The sequence below is a fragment of the Triticum urartu genome, chromosome 3A (genome assembly GCF_056163025.1).
Source record: "Triticum urartu cultivar PI428250 chromosome 3A, HENAU_Tu73, whole genome shotgun sequence".
Lineage (NCBI taxonomy): Eukaryota > Viridiplantae > Streptophyta > Magnoliopsida > Poales > Poaceae > Triticum > Triticum urartu.
Genome location: NC_141875.1, coordinates 385,405,805 through 385,415,690, shown reverse-complemented (window position 1 = coordinate 385,415,690; position 9,886 = coordinate 385,405,805). Strand labels below are relative to the sequence as shown.

At 44.8% G+C, this 9,886-nt stretch overlaps 2 protein-coding genes and 1 pseudogene across 5 annotated transcripts; all 3 read left to right on the top strand.

Moving 5' to 3' along the window:
• Nucleotides 1-1,093: 1,093 nt before the first annotated feature.
• Nucleotides 1,094-8,364, top strand: LOC125544082 (CASC3/Barentsz eIF4AIII binding protein). 4 transcript variants are annotated; one of them, XM_048707642.2, is made up of 12 exons: nt 1,094-1,820; nt 3,026-3,125; nt 3,204-3,439; nt 3,543-4,369; nt 5,968-6,082; nt 6,604-6,723; nt 6,972-7,012; nt 7,112-7,157; nt 7,483-7,523; nt 7,633-7,709; nt 7,919-8,005; nt 8,094-8,364. In XM_048707642.2, the coding sequence occupies exons 1-9, from the start codon at nt 1,252-1,254 to the stop codon at nt 7,508-7,510; spliced, it is 2,082 nt and encodes a 693-aa protein (XP_048563599.1). In that variant the 5' UTR covers nt 1,094-1,251; the 3' UTR covers nt 7,511-7,523; nt 7,633-7,709; nt 7,919-8,005; nt 8,094-8,364. The 4 variants fall into 4 exon arrangements, with proteins under 4 accessions (XP_048563599.1, XP_048563600.1, XP_048563597.1 ...); XM_048707643.2 differs by having other exon boundaries at nt 8,088-8,364; XM_048707640.2 differs by having other exon boundaries at nt 1,095-1,820; nt 7,483-7,552.
• LOC147979782 (uncharacterized) lies at nt 4,376-5,959 on the top strand (annotated as a pseudogene).
• Nucleotides 8,365-8,513: 149 nt separating the features above from the next.
• LOC125544083 (protein SODIUM POTASSIUM ROOT DEFECTIVE 3) lies at nt 8,514-9,464 on the top strand. The gene is made up of 3 exons (XM_048707644.2): nt 8,514-8,835; nt 8,938-9,013; nt 9,081-9,464. The coding sequence occupies exons 1-3, from the start codon at nt 8,584-8,586 to the stop codon at nt 9,206-9,208; spliced, it is 456 nt and encodes a 151-aa protein (XP_048563601.1). The 5' UTR covers nt 8,514-8,583; the 3' UTR covers nt 9,209-9,464.
• The last annotated feature ends 422 nt before the right edge of the window (nt 9,465-9,886 follow it).

Here is a 9,886-nt window from a genome sequence, read left to right as displayed (position 1 = left end):
GGAGGTGACTGAATTTTTCATTAGGCTGCAGAAGGCGTATCATTACGGCCGGTATTCTTGAGCTAGGTTTGCCCAGCGTACTCACCATCATTTATCTCTAGCAACGAGAGAGCAGCGGCTGCAGCTTGGGAGTGAACAAGACATAAAGATAGCGATCGGCTCGTTTTTCTCTCATGCTCAGTTTTAAAAAAAGAGGTCCGGGGGTCTTTTTTTTATGCAGATGTAATACTGTGTTTTGGGGAAAACTGTAGTATAAATACTTTACTTTTTTGTGGAGGCCAAACATCTCAAAGTAAATTAAACCGCGGTATTTGGAAAAACTGCAGTATTTTTTAAATACTTAGAAAATGCAGAGTTATCAAACGGCGCCTAAGCTTTCTAGGGTTGTATTATCTACATTGCGCTTGAAACCATTTCGTGTATACTGGATTTATTCAGTTGTAATATCGAGTTTATGAAACTATCTTATAAATTATTGCTTCCCGAGAGAAACATGTATACCACACATTCTTTTGCAGCATTGCTTATATGTTCTTATTTGTTATGTGTCTATTCATTCGATTTTTGACAAACTATGTTGACCTTAAGTTGGACCATCTTTTTCATGCATTGTATCCTTCGTTTAAGGAACTTTTTAATCAAGCTGATCGGAATGATATCATTTAGCCAGACAAATCATAGAGGGATTATGTGGCAAGTTGCCTTATGTATGATTCATGAAATGTATATGATACTTCTATAGTTTTGCCGTATTAATCAGACAACTAGAGTGTGTTAAAATTATTGTGCTTACTACTCCGCTATTGTATTTAAAATGATTATTCATATTTGGTTGCCTGTTGTTTGGCAGGCAACGCATGGCAAGCCGCGCCATCAAAACGTTAATTCCTATTAACTTAGCATTACGGGCTTGATTTTGGGATCGGCGCCCTCGCGGAAGGCACGATCCCGATCTAGTTGTACAAGGCCGCCGGTCGCCTTACGATATTGCGACGGCTCGGCACCGATGCATCGACCGACCGACCGACCGACGCAGAGCATCGTCCTATTCAAAACCCGTGACGAGCGCGATTCCAACGTCATCACGTCGCGTCCGTTCCCGAAATCCCCGTAATCCATCCCGTTTCCGTTCCACGAGTCCACCCCTGTCCCCTGCTCCCGTCTTCCCTTCGATTCGAACTCCCCTCTGACCTCTCCCCACACCGCGACTCAAATCTAGGGTTGCTTCGCTCGCTCTCCTCCGCTCCGCGCATGGCCGACCCGCCGCCCCGGGACGCGCACCCGGAGCAATCCCCCGCCACCGAGAAGCCCCCCGCGGCGCCTCTGACACCCGAACCCGAGGATGCGGCGGAGCAGGATGTCGAGTCGGAGGTGGATGAGGAGTACGTGAGCGACCCCGACGACGCTCTCCCGGAGATGCGTCGTCGGGAGGCCAGCGACGACGAGGGGTCCGAGGAAGGTAGGCGGCCTCCCAGGGCGCGGATCGACCCCGACCACGACGACGACGGCCAAGGTGCCCCGGAGGATTACGAGGGCGAAGTGGAGGAGGACGAGGACGAGGAATACTACGATGATTTGTTGGATGAGGAGGAGGTGGGCGAGGGGCTCGAGGCGGAGTATGATGACCACGCGGTGCCGCCCAAGGAGGTCACCGCCGGCCAGGGGGAGGAGGGCGAGAAGCCTGGGGAGGAGGGAGCGGAGGCGGAGGTTGAGGCTGACGGGGAAGAGAAGAAGGAGCAGGAGCCGTTCGCGGTGCCCACCTCCGGCGCGTTTTACATGCATGATGACCGGTTTCAGGAGGACGGCCGGGGCCGACGCAGGTGTGCCTTTCTATAAACTATAAACCTTCCCTCTGCAGCTCATAGTTTCTGGACAACTTGCAATTATTCGAGGCAAACTAAAATTTACAGAAGAAGGCTTAGGTGAAGCAGGGCTGGGTTCGTATCTTCTGTAGTTTGTTTAAAACAAAGCACTTCCATCAGCGTGAATATTCCACGAAATTAGACTTAATGTTTTGCAAAACAGGAAGCTCCAGTATCTATAGACCAAGGATATAGATTATCATCTGCATCCATCTCGTGACTTTTTTAGTTAATTGGAAGTGTTTGTGTTTTAATTTGGTTTTTTAAGATGCTGTTATGGTAGTAGAGACTATGACTGGCAAATGTAGTGTTATTTAGTCCCAACCTTTACTGATTACTAGTTCAATGATGGCAGTGTTTTTTTGACTTGAAATTGTGCCTCAAGAGGTTGTTATTAAGATTGCCTTAGGCATTACAATATGTCGGTTATAGGTTTTAATAAAATTATATTTCCAGTACAACCATGTTTGGAGGCATGCAATGTTGGAAAACCTTGTAGCTGTCAGATTCGTTATGTTTCCCCGACAGGGTTAGGCACATACATGTCCCAGCTCTTTCTGCCAAAATTATGCCTACATTGTTGGTCTGCAAATAGCTTGCAGTGTAATGGTAACTGGATATGGTCAGTTATTCTGTCACCACATGCATCCAGCTTCCTGGGAAATTTTGTGTTGCATTTGCGGTTGCAAGCTGGTATCTTGGTAAGAAGGGTCGACGTACTGTGGTGGCTGGGTTATTCAACATATGAACTTGTTGGCCATTGTCATGGTTTTGGCTGGGTTTTTGCAGTTTATGTTTAGTCAATTTTATTTACAGGTCTTGTTAGCATGCCACTGGTTGGAATATTGGATAATGTTGGCTGTAATTGTTGCTTAGCGGCTGTTTGGTTTACAGCCCTGAGGTGCCCGACCAAAAAATTGGTCGTTGACCAGCTGTAGGGTGCCCGTTTGGATGGGATCCAAATAATTGCCACGCCAGCCCGCCTCCCCTGTCCTCTCCTTCTTTTACGCCAATTTGTTGGTAAGGGCGAGGGCGGTGGAATCATTGGCCAATTTTTTGGCTCGCCAACAGCGCCAACGATTTGGCGGGGCTAACCTCGGCTGAAACCAAACAACCCCTTAGTCTTGTCCGGGACATATGCTGACATTTTTGTTATAAACTAGGCGAATGCTTGGTGGGAGGAAGTTATGGGATGCTAAAGACGATCAAGCATGGGTGCATGACAGATTTGAGGAGATGAACGTGCATGAGGAGCGCTATGAAGTAAGTACTCATTACCTTTGAATTTGATGTGCAAAAACATTTTTTTTCCAATATTGAGGTTAATTCTCTGCATTGTAGGATAAGCGAATGTCAAGAGGCCGTTTTAGAGGTCGTGGTAGTGGAGGTAGGACTAGAGGCACTGCCCGTGGATTTTCAAGAGGAGGGAGGTACCACAGTTATCACGAAGATAGCGACAACCAAAATCAGAGTGAAAACCAGAACCGGCCCCAAAAGATTGTCCGCGGGAGAGGACCCAGACGTTATGACACAATTGCAAAGAACAACCGAGATGTTGTCGGGTTCCAACGTAAACAGTAAGTAACAAATATCTTGGGACAATTGGATTCATATAATACTGCTTTGTTCAGTACAAAGTAATGTTTCTCTCACACACTTATCTTGTCATCACTTGTTCAGACCAACAAGATCTCGCGAACCGGCCGCTCATTCTGCAGCGGCCAGAGAGCCTGGCCAAATTTCAAATGCACATTCGGAAGCAGTTCCTGCTAAGAAGAATGTTGTCAATTCAAGCTTAAATTCTGCGTCACCGCCATTTTATCCCTCTGGTGCCTCAAACCAAGTGGGAGCTCAAAGAAGGGACATACAACCAGGAGGTTCAAATAAGGTTCATCCATCTTCCATGAAGATGGATGACAACATGAAGCTACAATCTGGTCCAGTAGTTAGAGGGAAAGGAACCACGGACTATGGTGGACGAGATAGGTTTCATGCCGAGGGTCCTGTTAGACCATCTCCTGCAAGAAGTGTAGGAGGATCATCATACTCATCAGGGTTTGCATCATCATCAATCAATTCTGGTCAATCCCCTAATAACAGGGCTCAAGGGGGAAATGCAAGCATTGGTGTTCCTTCACATAATCGGCCCACACCATCATTTCAGCAAACTTCCAGGGTTTCTACGCAACAGCAAAATCATACCTCAATTATGCACCAGAAGTCAGGCCAAGCACCTAGTCAAGCTTCAATGAGAATCCCAACTCAGCAGTTGAGCCATCGGACAGGCAATGCTTCACCAAGTGCTCAGCACCTACCTGCTAGATCAACTGAAAGTGACGAGAATGGTTCATATCCTAGTTCAAATCAATCCAAGACATCTGAGGTGGAAAAAACCAACAAAGAAACTGGACGGGGCTCTTTCATGTATGGTGGAGCCCAGGTTATTGGGGCTGCTGGTCTTGCCCAGGGCGAGCAAAATTTTCCTGGCACTCCAGCTCTCCTGCCAGGTTTGCTTTCTTAACCATCCAACGTTCTTGTTTTCTGGTGATAGTTTATTGAGTAAAATGTACCCAAGGTCCTGAAATTATGAGGTGTGCCAGCCGGGTCTTATAACTATGAAAATGCATGTCTGGGTATGGTTCATCGCAGGTCCTATCTATGATTCTAGGCCTGACTTACCCGTGTGGTACATTGACTGGTGCCATCTCAGCTCTATTTTGCAAAAGATACCCTAGAAAACTATATCTTCTAGTTTTATTGTCCCCAACATCCCCGTCCCTCTTCAAGTTAAAAGCAAACACCTATGCCGGTGGGAGTTGGCAGGGTTGCTCAATGGGAAGTTCTTCAATGGGCCATTCCCATGGCCGGGCCATCACGCCTGATGCCGTGCAGAGTCAAGTAAGAAACAGTGCAGAGCTCACAGCCACTTATCTTCTATCTCTGCTCAATTTGGTGGCTTCTGCTCGCCAGTTTCTTCTCACAGTACAAAACCCCATTCCTTCCATCATCCTCTATACATAGGCGCCACTAGTATGAGAAACAATACCCAACAGCTTCTGCAAGAAACAATGAGAAACATCATGGAGAGAAGCCCCTGTGAGTCCTCATTGTCATTCTCCCCGAGGCACTTCAAGTAGCTGGTTCTCAGCAAGATCAGCAGACATGGTGCCACTAGTATTGCTGTTTAGGTTCTTGTCAAGATTCTCTGGTTCTCAGCAAGATCATCCTCCATACATGGCTTTGTCAAGATTGTCTCGGATAAGCAGGCTGAGGACGAGAATGAGTCGCCCATGGCTTTCTCCTCCACCTGCCCGTTCTTCCACTCGGAGGACTACAGGTTTCCTGCTCAAGCATCACTGCCATGTCGCTCCTGCATACGGCACTGGCTGCGGCTATCTCTGTCCAGCACCTGCAGGGCGCTTCCGCAAGCGACTCACCGGCAACCTGTATGGACGCTGACGCCCCCATGTCCACCTTGCCTTCCGGGTCAACAACCCGCACGCGCGCTTGGCGCTGCTGCTGCGTAAATGGCCACGGGTTACGTACACATCGTGCTCGTGTGCCAGCGCTCCAAGGGCGCCTCCCCATGCCCCTGCAGTGGGCAGAAAACTGTTGGAGGAGATGGTGTGGCGCACGTACTGTAATGGCACGAGCTGCTGGTATGTGGTGTGATGTGAGTGCGGGGCTGCACACACGGGAGCCCATGTCCATGTGGGTGGAATCATACCAGCATCGTGCAGCGGTGGCAAAGGTGCATACGTGTGCAAAGCGGTCTGCCAGAGAACTTCCAGCTAAATAACCCCGCCAACACCGTTGGCTTATGTGTTGGGGGGAGGTTAGGCACAAGGAAATGAAAAGATATACTAGCTTTCTAGGTCTTTTTTACAAAATAGAGCTTACATGGCATCAGTCAACGCGTCACGCTGACAGGTCAGACCTGCATAGGACCTATGGTGAACCTCAGCTGACGTGCATTTTTATAGTTATTAATAGGACCCAGCTGACACACCTCAAATACTTTTAGGACCTCTGATAGATTTCTAATTTAGTTTTTCTTCTAATCTAGTCACTTGGGCCATTCATTTCCTATTTATCCTTCACGCAGTGATGCAATTTGGCGGCCAGCATCCAGGTGGGCTTGGAGTTCCTACTGTTGGTATGGCCCTCCCTGGCTATGTGGCTCAGCAGCAGCTGGGAATTGGAAATAACGAAATGGCGTGGTATATTTCATTAGTCTTGCTATGTTTATCGTTCTGTCTGTTAGATTTTTATCACCGTCTATGAAATGATGTTTGTTGCGGTGGTACTCGATGTAGTCATGCAAGGGGTTTACAAGACAGTAAATGGATTAAGCCCAAACATAGTTTGCACTGAATCATTTGAATGCATGTATCTTCTTGTCTCTCACTTTTGACTACATCTGGCTTATCTTACTTTACTATGTCCGTAAACTATGACTTCAAGAGTTGCTGTGTTGCTGAAAGTGAGTTTTTTAGTTTCTCATATTTGAAATATGATAAGGGGATACTTGATAGCTGAAATTGTTCACAATGTTTGTACATTGAGCTTATATGTAATTCCTTTTTTGTATTGTTCAAGCTCTTATTGATCTCTTCTCTTTTTTTGTGTCCCCCCCTGGACTTAATACTAATTCTGCTATTTTAGCCGAGAGCCACCTGTTATAATATTTGTACGTGTTTTTTGCTCTCTATCTTACAACACTTCTAAATGATGGCAATAGGTTGCCACTATTGGCTGGTGCAGCTGGGGCTTTTGGAGGATCATATCCACCTTACATTACCCTTGATCCAAGCTTTTACTCTAGGTCTTCAGGACAGACGTCGTCGTCAGTTCCATCCAGGTAATATCAGTGTTGACTAATTAACACGTTGTTCACCTTTTGAATCAGCCACTGTCAGAATGAGCCGATATTACTTCTTGTTAGCTGTGCAAACATGTAATTTGCTTTACTTGGGGTGCTCATAATATTTTCTCTGCCCCTGTTCCAACCTGATAATATAGCATATTTCACTATTTATCTGTTGCTTCATTCATGAAGGTTCCTTCTAAGCATAAAGGGCATTAACATATATTTATTTATTAATACAGGGAAGGTAATGTTAACCATGGGGCTAAATCTCCTCAAAACGGTAAGTTGTGAGATCCCCTGTTACGCCATACTGCTTAAAAACTCTTAGCATGTGCTACAATTTATAAGTTGTTTCATTTATCTATAATTTGTGATGCAGATATTGTGACTGAAGAGCTTGATCAGCGCCAGAACAAGCATAGGAGGTAAGATATTTTTACTCGGAAAATATTATTTTTGTAGAGCACTATGCACGTTTCAAAATAATTGAAGTTCTAGGATTGTGACCAAGTATATATAGAAATGTTTCAACATCTACAAAAACAAATTTATTTCATTAGATTCATTATGAAATATGTTTTCATATTATATATATTTGATATTTTAGATCTTTGTGGATTTTTCTATAAAATTGGTCAAACTAAAAAAGGTTTTGACTTAGGAAAATCCTAGAACTTCAATTATTTTGAAATGGAGGGAGTATTTTTTGGACAAGAGCTGTGAGCTTATTCATGTCCTCTTGTACCGCAGATACTCAGAGATGAACTTCAGTCAGTGAAGCACCCTGTAAGGTGAATTTCATCTGAATAAGCTGCTTACGGTCAGTTGCACACGATTATTTTTTCTGATATTTCTTCTCTGCTCTGCATACTCATTGTGACATGAGCTCATCTTATGCAGGCCCTGTTGTAGGCCCTTTGTGATCTCTGGTTATGATCTGAGCACTTTGGGTGGCTTGGTGTCCTAAATTATATTAGGTACTGTTCTGTTCTGGCATTTTTGGTTCTTAACTTTCCAAGATAAATGCATTTTAAGTGAGCAAAAGGCACTGTTCCTCCGAGATGTTCCCCCTTTTCTCTGCTTTTCTCCTTCACCCTTCTATCCCCCGCATGCATCATCTCCCAATCATGTAAATCCTGACTTGGTGTTTGGATACCTGGGTTAACTATGATTTATGTTGTGGCAGGTCTTATAGATGCCTGCTCGTGCTGTAGTTATCTGATGGGGGTTGCTTCACAGCAGAGCAGGGGGTGCATTTGTTGCTTGAGTTGTGGTAAGCCTGTTTTTCAAGAGCAGCACTTGAGAAATGCACTTTAGAGTTTTGGTGAGAATGCAACTAATTGCGCATCATGAAGTTTTAGGTGTTGCTTGGTCGAAATGTCTTATTTGTTGGTGGCATCTGAAGACATGAGCGATTGTTGAAGAGAGGTTTGAATAATGATCTGTGTTGATTGATAAAGAAAGGCAAGAAGGGCTTTTAGTACATTTTGTTAGTGACTCGAGTTTATGTCGGTATGAGTCAGATGTACCTATCTATCTATCCTCCAATAGTGGTATTGGCAAGAGCAAGTGGCTTTGTTGCTGCAGTTTGTATCTTTTGGAGTATGTGGGAATGTGGGTGAGATTCGTCAATTTTGTGCCTGATGAGTGTGCCCAATCAATTGTGTGCTACTTCGGTTCGATATGATCACATTACTAAGTTGACGGCAGTGTTGTCTCAGTCACAACCAAGTCACTCAACTGCTCGCCTAATCGTTTAGTTGGACGGATAGATCTACCAGCGACTTTGCTAAGGATCTTTTCTCTAGGTCGGTGGTTGATCTTTGTATCCCTAACAATATTGGTTGCCTGATGCATGTAGATAGTACCTCTATATATGTGAGTGACATTCATATCCCAGTAGACATGGCTTCAAAGATGGGTTTGAAGAAAGCTCTGCGTTGGATGCCACGTTCCTCTGCCAGCCCCCGGCTGGAGGAAGACGAAGACAACAACGAGAGGAACGGGCTGCTGAGGAGCCACCGGGATCAGAACCGGGTCGTGCCCGTGACGGATCTCCATGTTGACGAGCAACCCAAGGCAGGTGCGCATGTGGAGCCCAAGGTAAGCTAGCGCGTGATTCTGGAAACGCAAGCGGAAATTTACCTCGAGATGTGGCCGTAACTTGTGGCACCTAATGCCTTGCATTGGCATGGCATGGCGCAGACCGTGGCTCTGAAGGTGTCGATGCACTGCCATGGCTGTGCGAGGAAGGTCGAGAAGCAGATCTCCAAGCTCCACGGTAGGCGATCAGTGTAATACTACAAGTGTACATACTATGAGAGTATGAGTTGCCTCTTGTTGTGCAGGAGTTGTGTCCATCAAAATAGAGCTGGGGATGAAGACGGTGACCGTGGTTGGCAACGTGACCCCCATGCAAGTCCTGGAGACCGTCTCCAAGGTGATCAAGTACGCGCACATTCTGCCGCCGCCCTAGCGATGCTGTTTCCCGGTCCACTGTGTGGTGATTGCACTTTTCTTTGATGAAAACGATGAGCGCTATCCCTCTTTTCTCCCTTCTTCTTTTTTTTGAAACATTTTCTCCCTTCTTCTTTTAGCGCTCAATCTGTATCCCGAAAACAGAAAATCATATGTAGATTGCCATTTGAGGAGCCACCCGTGTCCTGGGCTCCTGGCAACTCGATAGTCTCATCTTTATCTTTACCTAATAATAAAGCAAATTGAGTTTTTTTCGTCTGTCATGACATTTTTTAAAAAAGTCCCTTTATTTCAGAGAATTCAACCCGCTGTCCTGTGTTAAGTTAAAACGACGTTATTTTCATATTTTATACAAAAGTCTCTATCTTTTCTTAAAATCAACCCGCCGTCCGGATTTAAGTCACATTCGAACCGTTATTTTACATTTTTCGAAACCCCTCCTGATGTTTTAGGTAATTCATCTATGAATCATATTTAAGTCAAACAAATGCTTTTTAAAATAATCCATATCTTTTAAACCATAACTTCGATTTGAACATGTTATATATGTAATTTGATTAGAAAAATATGTAGAATATGAATATGAGATTATTTTTACCTGTTAAGTATTTTTAAATATTGTTTTGGAATATATTTGAGTCAAACCAAATGATTTTCTAAATTATCTGTATCTTTT